Source organism: Calypte anna, chromosome 1, assembly GCF_003957555.1.
Source record: "Calypte anna isolate BGI_N300 chromosome 1, bCalAnn1_v1.p, whole genome shotgun sequence".
Lineage (NCBI taxonomy): Eukaryota > Metazoa > Chordata > Aves > Apodiformes > Trochilidae > Calypte > Calypte anna.
The window spans coordinates 98,362,816-98,384,955 of NC_044244.1; the positions used below are offsets into that span (position 1 = coordinate 98,362,816).

Here is a 22,140-nt window from a genome sequence, read left to right on the forward strand (position 1 = left end):
CTGTCTAACAGCTTATAACACAGAATCTTTTGCAGTAGGTATCCCTGAGCAAAAAAAGATATAAATATTGAATTCTGCCATAGCAAAATATGGTTCATGAAAATGAATTTTGGTAATTTTCAAGAATTATTCCACTTGTGCTCAGACTCAATGAAGAACTTTTACCATACAAAGAGCAACCAGTGATTCTTTTAACCAAGATGAAAACATGTGAAACAAAGGATTATTTTTTTCCCTGCTGAGCTATAGAAGTTATGGATAGCTTTATCATTATGTAAATCTATATAATTCTATTTAAAAAATGCAAAACTTGTTACCCATTTGCAGTGATACTGTGGACAAGAAAGTATCTCTGCTTATATCAGTTTGTATCAGTTAGGTAGAAAAGGACTTGTTCTAGTTAAGGGGTATATTTCTGTCCTCTCAGTCAAAAAGCACAAGGATAGAAGATACAACATTTCTTACTACCAGCTTCACTGGTGGTGCTGGGGAAAGAGAAGAAAAGAAGATAAAGAAACCCCCCAAATCATAATACTTTAATCTGACAAATCTCAGTGATGTTCTTGGTGATTTCAGTGAGAAACAAGTTAATTTCTTTTAAAGTCATCATCTGCAATAAATTAAAGCAGAATAATATAACAAACTCTTTGTAAGCATTCAGGCCATACCTCTGCACAGCAATTCATCATAAAGGCAAACATTAAACATAAGCAAAAGAAAAACTATATTACAACATATCTCTGAAAGCAAACATAACCCTATATAACAGTGAATAAAACACCAAGTGAGCAGAAGTTTTACAGCTGTTTTTTAGGTTTTTTGATTGGTTGGTTGGGTTTTTTTGTTGTGTTTTTTTTTTTTTTTTTTTTTAAATCAGAATCTGTAACTCAGTATCCTAACCATGCTGGGAACAAAGTAAAACTTTTGGTTTGATTTCATATTTCATCCTACAAACATTCAAATATAAACCTCCCTCCTTAAATCTTCTTTGCAATATCTTAAAAATATTAACATATAGTTACTGTGCACTCCTCATTTCTTTTCTTTCCACTGTATTATACACGTCAACATTATGTCTCTGCCGCCAGCAAAAAGAAAAGCTTAATAGCACAGATTAAATCCTTGTCTGAGTCTTCAGTTAGCTGTAACTAAAAGGGCCAGGATGACAACCTGACTTTTAAACAGTTTAAAGGAGAAACACTGTGGTTTCAGAAGAATTTAGTAGTTTGAGCCTGGGTCACATAGTGCCAGTGTTACCCCTTGGAGAATCCCACTTTTGGTACTGGATGAAAACCTAGGTCTCAGCTCAGCCATAAAGAACAAAATACCATTTCACCTGACAGTGACGACATCTTTAAGTCATCACTAAGGCATGCTAACAGTACAGGGTGAGGGAACTCACCCTGCTCACTGTAGAGCAGCTCTGCTCAAAGGAACTGTGGGATGTCAATTTAAATTTCTCAGAAAATTTCAGAAATATCACTTCATCCAGGTAAGCTGTTCTCATTTGCCCCCATTTTTTAAATATAATGGTTAAAATAAGTGAAGACTCGGAATATAAATTCCTAGGAAAATGCTGGTCTAAGTCACTAAAAACCCTACAAAAAAAGACAACCAAGAAAGAACAATTTAGCTGTTCTACAGTATTCTAAAAGCCAACAAACAAAAGAATGACAAACAGCTTAGAAACAATGAATGCAATTTGTTCTATACCCTCTTTAACACCTGTAAACACAGCCTGGAAGAGTTAACAGAAAAAAAAAATACTAAAATTCTCCTTTGAAACAATTCCCTCAAGCATAATAAGCAATTTCCTTCCACCTGCAGAAAAAAACTTGCCCAAATCAATCCCTCATAAAATGGAGGATTTTACCTGCATAGTAACCAAGGAAAACAGAAGTAGTTTTTTATTTTGGGGAGTTTGCCATTTTGCAGATAATTTAGACTTACATTCTCTGTCTGTTTTTTGTAAAGCTGTAGTTTCCTAATTGGTTAAAGTCAATTAAGTGTTGGGCAGTCTGTCCCTATTTTGCTTCCCTTCCAGCTGCACATTCCCCCTTTGCATTTCTGGCAAACAGCTTGCCATGTGGTGAACCAACTCAAGGAATGGATCCAGATAGCAATTAAACAAGAAAAAGCAAAAGCAAAAGAAAAATCTTAATGTTCAGCTGGGTGTGGCCATATATCACCTTATATACCTTAAGTATATCACCTTAAGTACATTATATCGCCTTAAGTACATTCACAGTCTACATTACAAAGTTCTGTCCACTTTCTTGCAAAAAAACCCCAAACACAACAAACAACAGGAAGCCTTTAGCATTCCAATAACTAAACACTTAACACTCCAATAATTAAGCAAAATTTATAACCATTATAACAAGACTGTTATTCATACAAGGCTAAACTGAAATAAGCACAGAAGCCTGCAAATTGGAGCAGACATGCAGCTATTTCTCACTTTGCACTAAATAAGGTGGTCCAAAATATTGGGTGAAAATGCAAATGTGAGTAAGATTAATTTTCTGATTTACAGATATATCAACATTGGCATATTAATACATACCAAATTGAAAATACATAGCAAGTTGGTTTATTTATTTATTTACTTCTGTATCACCAGTGCAAAACCCTTCCTGTATTCCTAACGGAAAGGTTTTCTGCGCCATTAGTGAGATATGCAAAAAGATGCAGAATTATAGCCTGAAGGAGATTACACTAGAAATTCAAGGGAAGTGACTTAACATACTCATGCACTAATAAGTTAACCTTCTCAACTCAGTGATTTAAACTTTAACTCTACGGCCTTCAGTCGAATCTGGATTTCAAATCGCAGCAACGGATTCTTAATTCTTAATTAGATTGGCAAGTAGTCTGGCCTTAGGGTGAGGGAAAACCTGGGAAGTGGTATTAAGCTATGCACTGATTCAACAAGTATAAAGGAAGAACATTATGGCTACTGATGCTCCATCACTGTCATATTCCTGCTGTGTTTTCAGAATAGCCATGTTTAAGTAAGAGTGCAAAATCCTTGGAATTTCAAAAGTCCGGAAAAAGAGATGAAATTCAGTGGTGCTATGGCAGTAAGTTGTACTGAGCAAGTCTTCCTTAGGGTACAACTAGCAATCAGTGTTCTCCTGCTGAGATCAAAGTCTGAAGAAGCACTCACCAGCTTTTGTGAACTCTGAACCTTATATCTGAGTATTCAGAGTAGCCGTATGTTTATGGCACAGTATATCATATAAAAGGCAAAGTTCAACCTAAAGGTAAATACACTGATGCTTACAAAATGTACATTATGCCCATATAGAATCTGTATTTTTTAAAAGATATTTTTCACAGCCTGCATTTCATCAACAGCAATTTTATTCATTCAGATTCCAAGCACTAGTTTAGCAAGACTTTGTAGGTCTTTTTGATGATGACTTTCCAAGGCACACAAAGGGTGAGAAGCAGTGAAAGAAATAGTATCAGATTAATTAAGTATTTTCTCTGAAAGGGAACAAATACTGAATTCAGGAATAAAAACTAGATTTAAAATACACATTTTCCTATCTAAATGTTGCATTTAATTTACAAATAAACGTGCTCATCTAACTACACTTATTCTAAAGTCTTTTAACTTCACTGGGTTCATCTATTAAAGCATTTACCCAGCAAAATATCTAAAACAGCTTTATAATAACATTTTTATGCTTTTTCTGATATATGAAATATATATTCCTAAGCCGAGGTCATCCCTCTCCTTTTTATGCAACTAGCTTGCTTCTCCAGTAGAGTGAACTATTCATGAAAGCCAGGATATAATTGAGTTTTCTTTCAAGTCTTTAAAGCTTTTTAAAATTCATGAAGTTTCTTATCATTTTGCAGTAAAGCAAAGAATTTTCAAATCTTCTTTTAACTTTAGTGTTTAATATTAACACATTTAAAATGTTACAGAAATAGAGTGGAATAAATTTTCACTTAGAAAGTGTTTGACTGATGATGTATTTTACTGTTAGGAACAAGATGGTGTCCCTGTTAACTGTGTTTGGTTACCTGTCACAGAGCTGTCTAGATTGTCCATACTGGAGCCTGGCGTATGCTCTAGACCTCTTAGTGGCCTAGTGATTTCTACAGCTTCTTCTTCAATATCATCCTCGTCATCATCATCATCTGGAACATCTGTTTCCAAATCAGAAATAAGGTTTCCAGACACATATCCTAGGGGTGGAACTGGAGCCTGAGGAGGTTGAGTATTGCTTTGGATGTGCCTACAGAAATGAACAGGAAAACATCATCAGAATGGATGACAATTGGTATCCCATGGTGAATAGAAAAAAAACCTTTCAACAAGTCCTGAAGTAGAATTACAAAATGTTCTTTTTAGGTCAAAGTCAAGAAAAGTCAGTTCAGTTATTCTAATAGCTTCTACTACCAGAGTATATGCACACTTTCCAGTCTTAAATACACTCCTCTTCCTGTAAGATGGGGAAGGACAAGATTGACCTTTTACAGATGAGAAACAATTTACAGAGAGGCTACATAAATCAGGTATTTCACATAAATGTGAAATTCTGAATCGCAACTAAATATTCTGAATAGCATTCATTGTCTCATTCCATATTACACATTGCAAATCACACATCGAGCCAAAATTATTTTTCATCTTTCTGCTTAAACAGCTAGAGCTCACCCTAAAGAGGAAATGACCAGTAGAAAACATTTTCAACTCCAATGAACTCATTATCAGTGAGGCCTTTTTATTTTGCTTTATCTCAAGTAGTTGAATTGATTTAATTGCAGCAGTATTAGGGAATGCATGTGTGAAATTACTGCATGCAGGAATCACAATTAAAAAAAAGAAACACAAAGATACAAAAAGACCTGGAGGATAGCTAAATGGGCAAAGGGACTTGGAGTTTCATTTGTGCGGTGTCTGAAAGGCTAGAAAGGAAAAGAAAAACCAACAGCTTTAAATGCAGAAGTACATGTAAACAGCAAGCTATGCCAGGGGATCCAGGCATGACTGGTCTTGGCATAAGAGCATGTAGAATGCTTGAAACTGCAAACTTAGGCACATGGGAATCTTCGGGTGGCTGTTCATGAGGTGCCATGACCTGATTCAAATTGGCAGCACTCTGGATGAGATCCAGGATTCTGCTGGTCTCTTGCTTGGACATCAGCATAACAGAAAAAATGACAACTGTCACCTGCTTGCTCAGGTAGCTGTGATATATTTTTCATGAAAACTTTGTGTGGTGCCATTGTCTGCACTTAATAGCTGAGGTAATTTTCTTTATTCAAACAGTCCTGTTTTTTTTTCTTTTTTCTTTTCCTAATGTAAATCTGTGGGAGCTGAGAATGTCATGGTAAATGTTATGTACCACTGCAACCTCTCTCCATCTTGCTGCAGGTTTAAAATTATTGCTTATTCTGAAGCTTATTTGCAGAACCAATGCTTCCCTTTTGATATACAACTTCCTTCTGACTGGCAGTCCTTGAATGCTTTTCTGCCTGGACACCATGTTCTTAGCTGTGCAGTGCTCAAAACACCATGCTGATGGGCACTACCACCTAACTAACCCCCAGTAAACAGAGTGATTAGCTCCCAGTCAAGCAAAATACTTAAGTATATGCTTAATATTAAGGTTGTGATAGAACAATTGAAATCAATTTCTCATGTTCTTGCAGTTAAACATACACTTAAATGATTTGCTGGATCAAGGCCATAATGATTATGTATTTTTCCAGTAATTTCTAATGTGCTCTTTCTCAAATTTCTAATTGGCTAGTCCCTATATTTCTCTTAGTGCAGTAACCTATCTGACATGTCTCATCTTGTTCTTTTGCTTCCCTCTCTCTACACTGGACGTTAACTTTCTGAAAATAAAGAAATCTTCCCTCCCACTTCAGACAATGGAGAACTTTCCACTGACTTTGAACAGTATTTGCCAAACAGTAAATCTGTGCAGCTAAACAATATCCAACCATTAAACAATCCCATGTCACAACTACAGCAAAAACCATTTGTATTTGCAGCTCTCAATATTTACCCTAGCATCTGCTACAAGGTCCTAGCATGAAAATACAGATTCTCTCCTCTATATTTTATTCAGAGCTCCAGGTTTAATTACTGTGACCTTCCACAATAGTGACATTAAAATCCGTGTACTGCTAAGGACATTGGGAAAGTTCTATATCAACCTGTATGCCTCCAAAAAAAGGAAGCAAGACCTTTCCTGTCAGCTGCGAGAGGCTTTGCTACAGAGTCCTTCTTGACTGGCACCCACAGTTTGCAGGGCATAGAAAGGGTAACAGCTGCAAAACGCAGCATCAGCTGACTGCGCAGACAGGGTGTGCATCTGTGTGCTGGCTCAGAAGTCAGCTACCTTCAATAGGCCAGGTCTAGCTGCTGCCTGGGATTTGGGTCTGTCCCACAGGCAGGCCAGGGGCTGTGCTTGGCAGCGTGGCACTGCAGCAGGACCAAAGCACACTGTTGAGTGAGTGCAGATTGCAGACAAGCCTTGAGGCTTCGATGGTGCCCAGGGAAAACAGCTGGCTTTGATTTGGCACCGTCTGCCTACCTGCCTGATCTATTTATGGTACCTCAAGCTGAATAACTTTGTGGCTCTATTTACCAGTGAAGAAAGGCTGCTTCTCTGCTGGCAGCCTGCCATTCAGTAACTAGCTCTGCCCTTCTCCTCCGAGATTCGCAGGCTTTGTCTGGATAGAAAAGTTGTAAAAGGACAACTGCTGCTTAGGGAACATCCAGAAAGCAACTGACCTTCACCATATCCCCAGTCTGGTGCAGTTGACAAGTTCTTTTTCAGTCCCTAAAGAGATTGCTTCTGTTTGTTTTGCGGGGGAAATGTTACAGTGGCATTTGCTCGCACTTCCTCTCAATAGGCATAAAGTACACTACAACACTAGCTCCATTTTGCAAGTTCTAACAACTTCCTTCCTGCTATTTCTAGTGTTTTCCCTGAGAATCAGAAATTTTCATGGCATTTCAAACTACAGACAGAGATGCAAATGCTTCATTCTCTTGTGACACAGGCTAAAACCAGCTACATTGCTATTACAGGTGAGTAGCGTTATTTTTCAGCAGGAATTTAGAACCTCGATGGTTTTTAAAATGCTAGAAAAATTAACATCTTTTGCTATCCTGAAAAGAAAGTCCTCTGAACTGCATAAAAGTCGTGAGTAGATGAGTATAAATGACCTACTCCAGACGTATATAATCTAGACTTACCAACCTGTATGGTTTAAAAAGCACCTACTAATGTTTAAGGCCTTCACACTTTTCATACGATTTTGCTATTTCTTCTTCCACTCTACTTCTTTGGAACATTACTGAAATGTTGTTGAAAAAAGTTGGTTTTTATGTCATCAATTATTATTATGTTCTCATTTCCCAGACCTTAGGTGTCCCCTTCAAACATTTACCATGTCTGCTTTGCTATATCAAACTGGTAAGCCCTAGTTAATTCATCAAGGTGGGCTTGAAGCATTGGCTGCATCTCCTCTCGTGGAGAGGGTGTGAGGGTTGCAGTTGACTGTTGCCCAAAAGAGATTGCAGGTGATGAAGCTACTCCTCGGACAGGAGGTGTGGGAACACGGTCATCATCTTCTTCAAGCTCATCCTCCATGCCCTGATGTAGGTAGGTTTGAACTGGCAAAGGTGGGCACCAACCATCACTGTCATATCTAAAATAAAACAACAAGTGAACTTAGTATATCTCAAATCTCATCTCTGATGTGAAATAGAGTGTATATAGGGTTTATGCCACAGTTTGAACCCTCCCACACAGTGTGAGCTGTAACATTTAATGAAAATAGGGTCATAATTGCTCAAATTCTCCTTACTGAGTTTAATTTTCCCCACAACTGCTAAGCAACTTGAACAAGACTTGCAACAAAAAAAATTACTGATCCATGATAACATTTGTTTATGGTGATTATGTAGTATTACACCACAATCAACAACAAAATGAGCTAATTCGCTTCCTGGATCATTAACCTAGGAGAATGTGTTGAAGATTGACCTAGATATGAAAACTGCAACATCCTTAAAAGGCAGAGTGAGCTTTACATAGTTGCACTTACGCGCTTTCTTACTCTCATCCTCTCCTTTATTTGTCTATAAATTTACCATTTGTTTTTATTTTGTAGTTAAATAAAAAGCAACACTTAAATTCTGATTTTACCACACTGCATATAGGTATCTATTATGATGTGCAATTCATTTATGTCACAGCAGCACTGACCCTAAGCATATGCTATGTCACAGCACGAGCAGATAAAATACATTAGCACATATGTTGACAGCTCTGCCAGCACCCCACCTTTAAACTAATATCTACTGGAACTTAGCTGGGAAGTGCTAAATTTCTGAACATTTTCAACACACCTGCCTCAAGTAAATGAAAAGATTAATATCTACCAATATCGTTCAAAATCAGATTCTTCTCTCTTCACATGTAACAGAAGTTCCAATAGGTTTTTGCAGTTCAATATTTAGTCTTGTTTTAAAGGTGTAACAGGCAATGCTACAGCTGATCAGGGCTAGAAACAGAACCTTAATATTCAACTACCATTTCTAATGTAAGCTTTGCCAGTAATACAATCCTTTTCTGTCCCTGTCCTCATTACTGGACTATTCAATTCAATGTTATAATACAGTATCATCTAAGGAGCCTGTCCTTTAGAGACACCAACATTAATCAGGACATGAAGGCCTTGTGGCTTTTGTCATTCCCCATGCATTACCTCCCCAGAGAAATTCCCTAATGTGAACACAACTTCAGATGTGCTCAGCTTATGATCACTAAAATCTCAGCACCGTCAGCTCTTCCCATTTTCAAAACACCCAGTGGGTCTGCAGTCCCTTGAGGATCTGCACATGTTTCTTCTTAACTGTTAGTGTATTCCAAAATACCTCAGGACATGCAAGCTCTCTTTAAAAAGCAACCAAACAACGAAATGCTCTCACTACCCCTTCACTGTAAAACTATCTTAAACTCCAAGGGCCATTCCCCAAGCATCATCTAAGACATTTTATCTTATTTTCACCTTCAAGGACTGCTGACGAGGTACAGTCCTCTTTTTTTCTGCAATGTAGGAAGGCGATGCACTGTGTTATACAAGTAATTTCTCAAGCCATTTTAAAACCACTCCTTTAGGGCTCCTGATTTGGAAGGAAGGAGTTACTAGTTTCCCAGAGAAAAATTAACCACTGCCAATGTTCTCAAGTGTGGAGCTGGGGTTATAAAAGGGATGGAAACATTGAGACAAATAAATTTAAAAATCTGTATTATCAACAGAACATTAACTTTAAGTAAGTACCAAAGATTTCTACAATGAACTAAAGTACTTTTTCTTTACTCAAAAGTCTGTAGTCTGTATTAAAAAATACAGATTCTGGATAGCTAAAACAACCTGGCCTAACAATCCAAAAGTCTATGGAAGACGTAATTAGGACAGTATCACTTTAAAACTACATCTCAATATAACCATATATTGATACACAAAGATTTGTTCATGTACAGATGTGCACAAAAATGCTGTATGATAACAATTGGCATTTAAGAGCTTTTGAGTGAATGACCATTACCATTTTTGTAACAGAGATTTAAGAAAATATTATATGATACATATTCAATTTCTTAGGAGAGAATTAAGATATGACTAGCTCTGATCTGTCTTTCCTTGCAATATTCACTCATGACATTGCCACCCAGATTCGAGGGGATCATCCTAACTCATATTGCTAAAAATGTACAGTGCAATAGCTCTGTCACTTTTACACTCTCAACTTCATGCTTTGGTATATTGGTTTCTTCTTTAAGGGACAGGGCAGAGTGACACTCCTTAGTGACTTTCCAGTAATGCATAAATAAGCTTTGGATGTGCTCACCTTTGACCCTACTTGCTTCAAACCCACATATGTTCAGCTTGATAGTGAAAAGAATTCATAGTAAAAAAATTCTTCACAAGTACCATATCGTTACCTAGACTTTGTTTGAAATGAAAAGAAGCCTAAGCCTGAAGTTCAGAACATTGAGATTCAAGATTTCTGGTAAAAGAACTTTTATTTCCATAATGTAAGATGTCTGAAAAGCCACCAGTTCTGATATGTGTTTTACAAAATAAAATCTGTGAGAAAAGGCTAGCAAACCTAACAGACTACATAGTAAGTACATATAAATATAACAGAAATACTGAAGCTACTGCTACCAACCAGCACAGAAAATATTAATCACATCCATGTTCTTTTTAGTTTTCTAGGTAAATACATTTTGGGCAAAATGCATGCAATCTAAGTACCTTAATTTCACTAAGGACCTCTGATTGCAATTTCCTTGTAATTAAGTCCCTACATACATTCTGGTCAACCAACATGGCTCTCTATGTTTGTAATAATGCTTATTCTGTTCTCAGAACTTTTACTTTATAGTGTTCTGGTATTTAACAGTTTGGTTCATTACATTTTCTTCAGTATAAAAAATAAAGGGCACAAATAAGGGACAGATAGCAATTCTATTTCATTAAACACATTGTTGCAACAAAGCAACCTCCCCTCTCTAGGCCTTGCCAGAGTGGATTTTTTAATGTATATATGTTATCTTCTTTACTTTTTATAAAAGCAGAAAATGACTGTCAAATATATTGACATCCAGCAGCTAATATTCCATTTTAAGGCACAAAAATAATAAGAAATAAAAATAACCAGTCATAACAAAGTGAAGACTGTCCTTACTGGGGATGGATCAAGATAATGCATATTCTTGGTGAAAAAAGCTATAAGCAATTGATAATGAATAAGTAGAAAGTATTTCCTTACTGACAAATTTATTAGATAAAACCAAGCGAAAGAATCTTCTGTGAAAATGGTGGGGAAGGGAACATGCTTGATTTGGAGCTACTACAGGAAAAGAGAAATGTCAAATGCGGTATATATATATATTTATATGTGTGTGTGTGTGTGTGAGAGAGAAAATTAAGGGAGGCAAAAAGGAACAAGCATAGAGTTTGTAGAAAACCACAAAAAAAAGGAAAGTTTCACATGAAAGGCTTGCTAAGGAAATACCAGTATAAACAGACTTTCAGGACAGATAAAATAGGAATTTAAGACAACCAAAAAGCTAGCATATCATATAAAATAGCTGCATGGATTCACAGAATTACCTTGGTTGGAAAGGTTCAAGATAATCAAGTCCAAACATTAACCAAACACTTCTAAGTCTACCATTAAACCATGTCCCTAAGCACCACATCTACATGTCTTTTAAATACCTCCAGGGATGATGACTTCACCACTGCCCTGGGCAGACTACTCCAATGCCTGATAACCCTGTCTGTGAAGAAATTCTTCCTAACATCCACTTGAGGCCATTATCATTTTTTGAACAGACCATTCCCTACCTCTTTACAACCTCCTTTAAAGTAGTTGTAGAGAGAGAGATTTACCACCACCACCACCCCCAGCCTCATTTTCACAAGCCTAAACAGCCCCAGCTCACTCAGCCACTCCTGGTAAGACAGACCTATGCTCCATACTCTTCATCAGCTTTGTTGCCCTTCTTTGGACACACTCTAGTGACTCAATGTCCTTCTTGTAGTGAGAGGCCCAAAACTCCACACAGTACTCAAGATGAGGCCTCACCAGTGCCAAGTACAGGGGTAAGATCAGCTCCCTGGTCCTGCTGACCACACTGTTCCTTACACAGGCCCGGATGATATTGGCCCTCTTCGCCACCTGGGCACACTGCTGGCTCATGTTCAGCCAGCTGTCAATCAACACGTCAAGGTCCCTCTCTGCTGGGCATCTTTAAAGCTACTTCTCCCCAAGCCTGTAGCGCTGGTGGGGGTTGTTTCAGCTGAAGTGCAGGACCTGACGTTTGGCCTTATTGAAACTCATGCAATTGGCTTTGGCCCATTGATCGAGAACCCCATGTAGGACTATCTGCCCTCAGAGGGATCGACACTTCTACCCAGCTTAGTTTCACCTGCAAATTTACTAAGGGTGCACACTATCCCCTCATCTAGGTCACTGATAAAGATGTTAAACAGGAGTGGTGCCAGTACTGAGCCCTGGGGAACACAGCTCATGACTGGACATCAACTGGATTGAACTCCATTGACCACAGATCTTTAGGCCTGGACATACAAGCCGTTTTTAACCCAACAAAGCATATGCCCATCCAAGTCAGCAGCCAGCTTCTCTAGAATGCTGTGGGAAACTGTGCCAAATACCTCACTAAAATCAAGATAGACACTATCAACAAACTCCCTCATCCAATAAGCAGGTCAAAAAGGAGATTAGGTTTCCTTATATGCATTGTGGTTCATGAAAATACGGAGGTGAATGCAAATCTCAGTTCTTGTGGGAATGACAGTAGAGAGAACTAAGAAAGTATTTTTTTCTACCTTACCTATGATTACAATAGGTGACCTTTTTTTCACTTGTTTCTATTGAGGATTTTCTTTTATGATTTCTAAACCAATAGGCCACTGGTGTTAATTTTTTGTAAGCAAAATAAGGTGTCAAAGTTGCTTAGCTTAGCTTATCTGGGATATGCATCCCAAATACACACTTGAATTCAAAAGTTATAGGAAGAGAAGCACAGAAAAATAAGTGCATTTAGATGCCAGCTTCCTTGTTTTATTGCTCTAAACATTCACCTTTCATATCACATAGGGAGAACTTTAATAAAGCCTTCAGTTTTTCTGACTTAGAGTTAATTTTCCAATTTTAATTTACAATATAATCACATCTCCATTCTAAAATTAAAACACATTGAAATTGTCATACATAGTATCCATCAAAGCAAATAATCAAAACCAAAATAGTCTTAAAAATTTGCTTGGTTTTCTTTGTTTGTTTTTGGCTTGGGTCTTTTTACCCAATATGTCAAATTAAAGACAAAAGAAAGAATGCAGTCTATGATTTATTCTATTTTAGCACGCTGAAAACCACAGAAACAAGGTCAATTCCTGAATAGAGAACTGCTATTACTATTGCATACATCTTCACAAAGTGTAGGCATTGCAGATTCTTTGGGTGCAGCAAAGTTGGTGGCAAATTACTGTAATGCAAGACTGATATGTAAGTCTAATTTTTATTTATTTATTTGGCAAAATGCACATTAGAATGTTTTGTTACCACCACTACTAATGTGATGTTACAAAATCAGAGAAAAGTAATTCAAAATATAATCAAAGGAAAAACTAAGTCTAAATTGTTTGGAACCTGGAAGGCTGCTGATTATTTTATCCTTAAATAACTAGTGTTGTCTTGGTGACCAACATCGCTCCTTCCAGTTAAATAACAAATACTTTATGCAACTGAGGAGTCAAGGTCTGTGTCATAAGGGATTTCTTTAGAAGGTATTTCCATTTACTTTTTATGCTATTTCATTGTCCTAAAAGAAAATGCAAGTTGCTTTCCTTCTGCATGTAATTATTTTAGTGAAATGGCCACCTGGGTGTCTTAAAGATATAAACTGATAAGACAAATACTATATGATGAAACCATCCTAAATTGATTTTAGCTTATTATAACAGAATAAAGAACATAATATTTATGTGCATATTTGCCTTAAGATTTAAAGATCAGTTGGATTAAACATTTTCCCTTACATTGTTTTGAAATTCTAACACTAATATAGCCTTAATGGAGCTTCATTTTAATAGGAACTCTACTGACTTACACAGCCATTGCTCATTTTAAGAGTTCAAGGAGTTGGTATAAACTCAAATATTAATATTTAATTCATCTAATTTTCTATTTTTTCTTAAAACAAATGAGACCTGAAATATTTTTATTTAGTAAGGCTATTACAATCACCTGTAAAACATATGTTTTGTAATTAGAAAATATTAATTAAACCATGTTTTAAACAGGTAGAAATTTGTCCCTGACAGAATGTTTCTCAAAAGCTTCAATAGAGCTGACCACAGTAAAATATTTTTCTATATACTCTGATTTTCTTCCAGAGTTTGATAACTTTGTATTTTGTATAATTTCACTTCATAAAAAAACTTTCCACAAGTGTTCTCCGTGTAGGAAATGACTCTTTCCTCTCATTTAACAAATTCTTGTCCATGATTTTGTGTCCTTGAAAACAAGTTTAAGATATCAAAAAGTAAGTGTAAAGTTCCAGAAAACCACGAGTTTACTAAATAATTTTGAAAAATGCCTGCAAATAGCTGCCTCCCACAACTGTGAAATGTCTTCCAAAAGCTGATGAGAAGATTGTTATCCCTGTCTGATCTTGTAAAATTAATCCAATTCAGCGTGGGTTTCTTTATTCTGTTTTCTTTAATATTTTTAAACAACAAATCAGTGAAAAAATACAAGGAGTCAGATTATGTCACTGTTACTCACTCTGAGTCCCACCATCTGCAAGCTGTCCCAACAGAATTCAATTAAGCTACATGTGAAACAAGATACCTCTCAGCATGAATAAGCAGAGAAAACCTACAGGATGATGAAGCAAGGTCACTTTTATTTTCATCTTCAGTCACTATTAAGAAAAGGTATTCAAACATTCCTCCTGCATAGCCTTGAATAAGCCTATAGAATAAGGTGCTCTCATTTTTTTTTCCAAACAAAACAGAATAATATTGTCACTTAGCATAATAATAATAATAAAAAAGCCTAATTTCTGCAAACCACAGATTTTTCTACAAAAGAAAAAAATTACCCAGCTTCTTGCTGATCTACTCCATAGTGTTCCAGCTCTGTGCCTGGAAGTGGCTGCACAGGAGGGGGTGGGAGGGGAACACTGGCCCAGTTTGAACCATTATTTTTCTGGGGCTTGGCAGTATTTTTGTTTTTCTTCTTTTTCCCTCCTTTTCCACCTGCAAATGCAAATGCAAAAAAAAATGTTAGATACAAAGGGGGGGGAAGCTAACTATTTACATTTCTTTGAAATAATTCTGGTTCCAGATGGCATGTCCCCCCCTAAAAGATATAAATATATCTCATCAGAATCAGCATCAACGTGCTAATGCTGTTACAAGGTTACAAATAATAATAGAATGGAATGGAAAAATATTCTGAATAATTGCTGAAAATCACTTCTTTTAAAAACTCCATATATTTGTACTACAGTAGTGCACAACCAGAGAATGACGTTTTGCTGCATAAGATATATATTTATTTATTCATGTCTACTTTATGACTTCTTGAATTCACTGTTAGATAAAAATATGATAGACCATAGCAAATTATTTTAAATGTCAGAATCCAATGTGCTTATCCAATGTGATTATGTTTTGCATAATCTCTTTCTGTGAAAAACAGAGGTTAAGGTTAAATTTGTCATTACACTCAATATCCTTCATCCAGAATGATGAGTGTAAGTTGTCAAAACAAAAAGGATTTTGTTGATAGGAATTTATTAAGTACCATTTTTTAAAAACATCAGGAGGTAACCTGTAATGCTTCAGGATTCCCTGTTTCACAGGATTCAAGTATGTTGTTCCACTGTGAAGAAGAGGTTCTGGTTTTGATGTGCAGCTCTAATGGAGCAGAAAAGCAGTGAGCAAGTCTGGCTCTTTCTTCCTTGCCCCCACCCTTTAGATACTTGTAGACATTGATAAAGTCTCCTCTCAGCCTTCCCTTCTCTAGGCTAACAAGTCCCAGCTCTCTCAGCTTTTCCTCACAAGAGAGATGCTCCAATCCCCCAATCATCTTTGTGGCCCTCTGCTGGACTCTTTCTAGTAGTTCCCTGTCTCTCTTGAACAGTAGTATTGAAAGGCAATATTCCAGCTGTGGTCTCACCAGGGCAGAATAGAGGGAGAGAATGACCTCCCTCAACCTACTGGCCACACTCTTCTTCATGCAACCCAGGATTCCATTGGCCTTCTTGTCAATAAGGGCACACTGCTGGCTCATGGATAATTTGCTACCTAGCAGGACTTCCAGATCCTTTTCCTCAGCACTGCTTTCCAGCAGGTCCATCCCTAACCTATATTGGTGCTTGGGGTTCTTCCTCCCCAGGTTCAGGACCCTACACTTGCTCTTGTTGAACCTCATTAGGTTCTTCTCTGCCCAGCTCTCCTGCCTGTCCAGGTCATGCTGGATGGCAGTGCAGCCCTCCACAGTGTCAGCCACACCTCCTCATTTTGGATCATCAGCAAACACACTGAGGATACACTCTGTCCCCTCGTCCAGGTCACTATCACCACCCTCCACCCAGCAGCTCTCAATCCACCTCACTATCCACTCACCTAGCCTACACTTCCTGAGTTTCCTAATGAGGATGTTATGGGAGACAGTATCAAAAGCCTTGCTGGAGTCAAGTTGGCCACAAGGTTTTTTAGTGGATTACCCACACAGCAATCATTCGTCCCTTGCCTGTTGCATAAAGCACAGTCTAATCCATCTTAACCACTTACATCTCTTGCTGATTTATAAGGATCAGGCAAGAAAAAAACCCAACAAAACATATTGAGATGTTTTAATAGGAATAAATTAAAAATATCCAAAAAATTACTTGTAAGGCATAGTGGCATGGCGTGCACTGACAGGCACCACACTCTTTGTCAGGGCTCTAGCTTTATGTGTAGAGACCTTTAGAAGAAGCTGCAATCCCAGCAAAAGAGACAAGTGTCTTATATGGGACTTTCTGTCTGAGAGACAGTGGCTGCCTTCAGTTATCTCCAAATGTCAGCTGCACCAAAACAGGAACACAAAGAGAGTGAAAAAGCAAGGTGATTCTGTGATTCTGAAGCAGCCAAGACTTCTCTTTTCACCTTCTGTTGTGGCAGCTAGAGACAGGCAACAAGTCCAGCAACTAATCAGCCTGTCTGGAATCATATTGCAAACAAGATTTTGTTTTCCACTACTCAATTCCAAACCAGAGTTCTTCCTTCCTTGTCTTGGAATGTTTCTGGTAAGTCCAGCCAGTATCCTGTCATTCACTACGTGCAAACCGAGCTGATATTCTATTTATTAGGATGCAAGACAGGCTCTTTCTTCCCTCCTTCTGTAGCTGTGCAAAAAGGGAAGCATTCTTGAAAAGGGAAAGAAAATTTTGATCAAAAGAAAAGTCACCCCTGTGATGCTGGCAGTGGAAGAACAAATACATGTAAGTTCTGGAGAGAAAAGGACTCTTTCAAAGCACAGGTATAGCAGAAAGCAGAGTTAAATATAGGGTCACAGAACAGTTCAAAGGAAGTATGTTAATTATAATTTGTGGGACATGAGGGATTTTTGAAAAGTCAGCAGAAATAGCAACCAACAAGAGCTAAGGCAGGAGGGAATGGTTTGCAAGGAAAGCACATGCATAAGAATGTGTGTGCCTCTCTGTGTATGTTGCAGGGGAATTTAAACAAGGAGTACTCAGAGAAGAGAAATACAGAGAACTTCAGCATGGAGATTAGTTGAGGTGGAGAGGGAGATTTTGTGCAGAATTTTGGTAATCTCAAGAGAACATTAAAATGGAGGTTGGATGTGTGGGATGGTAGTATGGATTCAATTGGATTTGGGCATATTGGAGAGAAAGGTCAAAGAAAACAGGTATTAAAAAGAGGGAAGCAAAGAGCTGAGGAACTGTTCAGATGAAGAAATAAAAGAAAGGACCTCCGAGGTCATGACTGGTAGGGAAAGCAACCTACAGAACATAGTTGGGCAGATTTCTGCCTCCATGGGCAAAGTTACTCCACTGTCGAACTAGTGGAACTGACAAATGCCTAATGCCTGGTGTGTGCTTGAAAACTGTTGCACAGAAGCCTTGTTTCCTCATGGCAACAATGCTTAATGTTTCAGTGTCTCCTCACACTGAAATTCAATTATATTGTTTAAATCCCTAGATGAATCAGATCCTGGAAAAAATTTGCCAGTCAGGCTGATGATCATAGCACTGACATAAGCTTGGAGCTGTGCAAAGTACAGCCACAAAATTTCCCTGCCTCACAAAGCAGTTAAGTTTTTAGCTATTTTCCATTCCACAGTGGGATAGGATTTCTCATTATACTCATTTGAGAGAGATAGAAACTTAGTCAGAATAGTCAGTAGTACTTAAAGTACCAACCCAGGAAGTGAGAGAACAAGTCCCTGCTCACCCTGATAGGAACTAAGTAATCAAAGCTGGTCCCTGACTCCAGTGATGCTCTCATTATTGGACTATTTGAAGGTTTCCCCCAGTTTCTTATGTATTACAGACATAATTACCCTGCATTAAAGACATAATTAGTGGAAAATGGAAAGCACAATACTGAGTGTGAAGTCCAGTAGTCTGACACTCATCTGAGCATTGGGGCGTGTGTGAGCTGCTTTGATCACAACAGGCATGCCCTGGCCATAGAAAGACTGGGTAACCTGGTTACTGTGTGTTGTCAAGAGTTTTTCCTTCAGAGTGAGAAACACCACACAAAATATGCTTTACTTGAAAAATCCGTTCGAAGTTCAGCTTTTGATCAACTGGCATTTTGCAATGGAAAGTTCTCAGGCAGCTGTAGCTGTCAACACATCTAAAGTGTGATACTGCCCTCTAATAACTGGCACATACATACCTCAGCATATCAATTTCTGCATTTTCAGTCAGAAAAGCAAGCTGACTTCCTAAGATACTTGCCAATACATCTCACATACAAGAAAAAAGAGCCTTTCTTGAAATACTGTATGAATTTGGCTTCCATGATACTTCTCTGTCAACGCCATAAGCCTATTTCTGTATCTCATTCAAAAAAACTAATATTGCCCATGAACACACATGAACACAAGACCTCCAAACACATTTGGCTGCTGGAGTTACAGGCCGATGATTAGAGGCTTCTCATCTCAACATTCAATTTGAACTGTCATTTAAACTGACAGAAAGAAGTTGGGGTTGATCTGTTACTGTTATGATTCCTCCAGTTTATAGCGGAAATTCAAACAGCTATGAATTTGAAAATTCTCCCTCGTGCTTCAGTTAAGTGAAATATCAGACTTTGATTTTAATCACTGGGACTTCAGTTTTTGTCTTGAAAAAAAATGTTACGGTTACACATAGCATAAGCAACAAGTAAGCCAAGACCACATGTACCAGAAATATTTTCTTCCAATGAAAATGCATCATGTTTCCAATATAACATGCAGTACACACATAAAATTTACATTCTGGTTGTATGCAGATTTGGCCCAATTTTTGAAACCCTAGTCATCTTGCAGAGACCTACCTCTATTTCTGAGCTACTTCACTGAAAAACAGTGTTTTGAAATGGCATGTGGGAATGGGGAAACTGTTAGCTCAACAAAAGAATTAATCTTCTCAAGAAGTTCACTGTGGGGAAACCTACACACTGAAGATTGATGTGGAAATATATTTGTTTTACAACACAGCTTTGCTGTTGGGAAAAGGACATGACAAAGCAAGGTGGGCAACTGCACCGACAAGCACCAGTTGGGAGGATTCTCCAACTCTCTACCTTGAGGTTTTGCAAAAGGCTTCTTTTTCTTTTCAGCAGAGGCCAACACAATGCTGTTTGTTGATGCTCCAGTGGGAAGACACCCCCGTACCTATGCAAAAACTGCAGCTAGGAGGTGTCTCACCTTCCTGGTGAGCTGCTGACCGACAGACCCTCCGTCCCTCACCCACCCACAGTGGTGGAACCAACCTGAGAGGCTGCCACTCCTTTCAGAGCTGTTGTGGGAGCTGGTAGTGCTGAAATCCTGGGACTGGTTGTGTGGCAATCTATTAGCCAATCCCTCAGCCACCCGGTAGTCAGGGATGTAAAGCAAGGCTAAGGGTTAAAGGGCAAAGGTCACAGTGGCATCGTGTGATTAGTTGACAGCACAAGCACATGCAACACATGCAGTTAGCAAGTCAAAGGCAGATGCAGTGGGGCAGGAAGCTTTAGTTATTTTTTGTAAAATGTATACCTATCCTAGCCTAATGGAAGGCAGATGGCTTAGTGATGAATGCAGGAGAAACAAGATTAAAAGCACAGAACAACATATTGTTTGTGTGATTGTGTGATGTTCAGTCTGCATGCAAGGTATGTAGGCATTAGTTACAGTAAATGTGAACAGTTTCTCACATACGAGAAAGGTTTCTCTAATTCATGCATAGATTACAGAGTACAAAGCCACAGGCTCTGGAAAATGAGAGCTGAAATTACCATTGTTGCCTTTGCCTTGGTCTGGGAGAGAGTAACCGAAGCCCATCAGGTCATTTTTTTGCTGAATTGAGCTTTTCCACTGAGGATCAGGTAAGTCGACAGCCAACTCATGGATGCTGTTGGAATGCAGTATCTGGGTGGTGGCATATGGCGTAGCTTGAGTTATTTGGCTGGAACTGTTGTAAGTAGTTTTGGTGGTGAAGTCAATGCTGCTGTAAATGGCTCCATCAGAAAGCATGGTAGCTGTTTTATCTCCTTGCCCTGGCACTGGTGGCAGCACATCTGTGATGAACATAGGGGAATGAAACAAATCATTGATGCACAGGAAGTTGGAAAGTATCAGGGTTTAAAAGATGAAAAATAAATGTGTCATTTTGCACTTTTGCATTTCAGCTGAGGCAGGTCCATGAGCCAACGAAGGGAAGATGATGTACAACCATCACCAAGCTATCAGCATCTGTGACAGGCCCACCACTTGTCCTTCACGTCTCAGTGCCTAAAACCATCTCTTTTTTTCCCATACCTTCAACTGTGAAAGTGAAGTTTGGAATATTTCTCTACTGAAGAATGTTCTCAGTTGTACACATTATGTCAGAACCAATGAAACTGTCTGGGCTTCAGGGAAATGATGAAAAGAGTAAATCTACAAATCATAGAAGAAAATTTCCCAGAAAATATGTAGCAAAACTTTCCTGCTAGAGCTATCAAAGTAATTTTTTAAGGGCTTCACCTTGATTTCCCTGAAGTTTTTATGCATCAGCTTATCTAATTTTCTTTCTGACATTAACTAGCACACTTCTCCTTTTCAACAAAAGAAAAACCTGGCAAAATCTGTTATTCTGAAGGCGTTTAAGTGATCAGTCTCTTAAAATGGCAAAACAGTGTTGATAATGGAGAACAACTTGTTCAAATATGCCAGCACATTTACCTGAAAAACAGTGTAGCATATTTAACTAAATACGTGTTGACTCTTCTACATCTTTTTAATCCTATCACATACTGCAATTTGTAACTTTAATCAGTTAGATTGGCAATTTCTCTCCTTGCTAAACATTTCAGCTACCTTTGCTGGTAGAATACTAGATTTAGTTGCTGAGACTACTGAAGTGTGAAGAATCTAATGATGACTGGCATGATGTCCCAAAGAGAACCACAAATGAGCAGATAACCCTTTTCTTTCTCTCTCAGAGGTCATCATATCAAATAGTACTATTTTTACAACTTTTTAGACTCTGAAAAGTTGAATCCACTCTGGGATTTACTTGTTAGAAAACTGCATAATCTATATGTCTTTTGCTTTATGTAGCAGGATGGCACATATGGATTTCAACTGTTAAACTGCTTGAGATAATGCACACTCCTATGGCGAGGATGTTCAGATCCCATGCTATGTATTACAGACATTGTGGTATACATGTGGAACTGAAAATATAAAATATGTCTCTCGGACCAGTTTTTTTTCCTTCAGCTGGTAAATTACCATATGTTTATCTCAAGGAATGCCTGACAGACACCTGATCGCCCAAACCTAGCAGGGTTCCAGGACACAAAGATAAGAAATGACTCATCCCAGGAAGCCTGGAGATTTGTATGTATCAGGGCCATCTTGAATGAAGGGACCTCCCTTTCTTTTTGGGGGATAAATAACCCTAGGAAAAAACGGGAAGTGAGCGCTTCTCTCGGCTTGACGTCTCCTCGGCTCCTCACCCCGATTTCCAGTTACGAAAAGGCATCGCAGCGACGCAACAGCGAAAACCAGAAGCAGCCTCAGCCCGAAGAACCAGGAGCAACCCTCCAGCCCGAGGCCTGGTCCTGCGGGGATGGTGATATTTTCTCTCTTTTGTTTCTCCCTTTGTTACTCTTAACGACCCTCGATTAAGGTGGTTACTTTATACAAAAGGTCTTATTGCTAATCTAACCGGCTTTCCCTGTTTAGAAATAAACTTTGTAACTAATTTTAAATCCAGCAGTCGGGTTATTTGTCAAAATTCAAGCGTCGTCTCTGAGTCAGTGGCTGAATTTTCCTCGCAATCAAAATATAAA

General features: G+C 38.2%; 1 protein-coding gene across 1 annotated transcript in view; it reads right to left on the bottom strand.

Moving 5' to 3' along the window:
• The window catches only part of ROBO2 (roundabout guidance receptor 2), an 888,578-nt gene that overhangs the window by 21,594 nt on the left and 844,844 nt on the right, over positions 1–22,140 (bottom strand). Inside the window, exons 22-26 of the mRNA XM_030448588.1 lie at positions 20,098–20,379; positions 19,594–19,719; positions 14,691–14,847; positions 7,429–7,689; positions 4,039–4,253 (exon numbers count right to left, since the gene is read on the bottom strand). Coding sequence (XP_030304448.1) covers positions 4,039–4,253; positions 7,429–7,689; positions 14,691–14,847; positions 19,594–19,719; positions 20,098–20,379 — 1,041 coding nt within the window. The remainder of the gene's footprint in view (positions 1–4,038; positions 4,254–7,428; positions 7,690–14,690; positions 14,848–19,593; positions 19,720–20,097; positions 20,380–22,140) is intronic.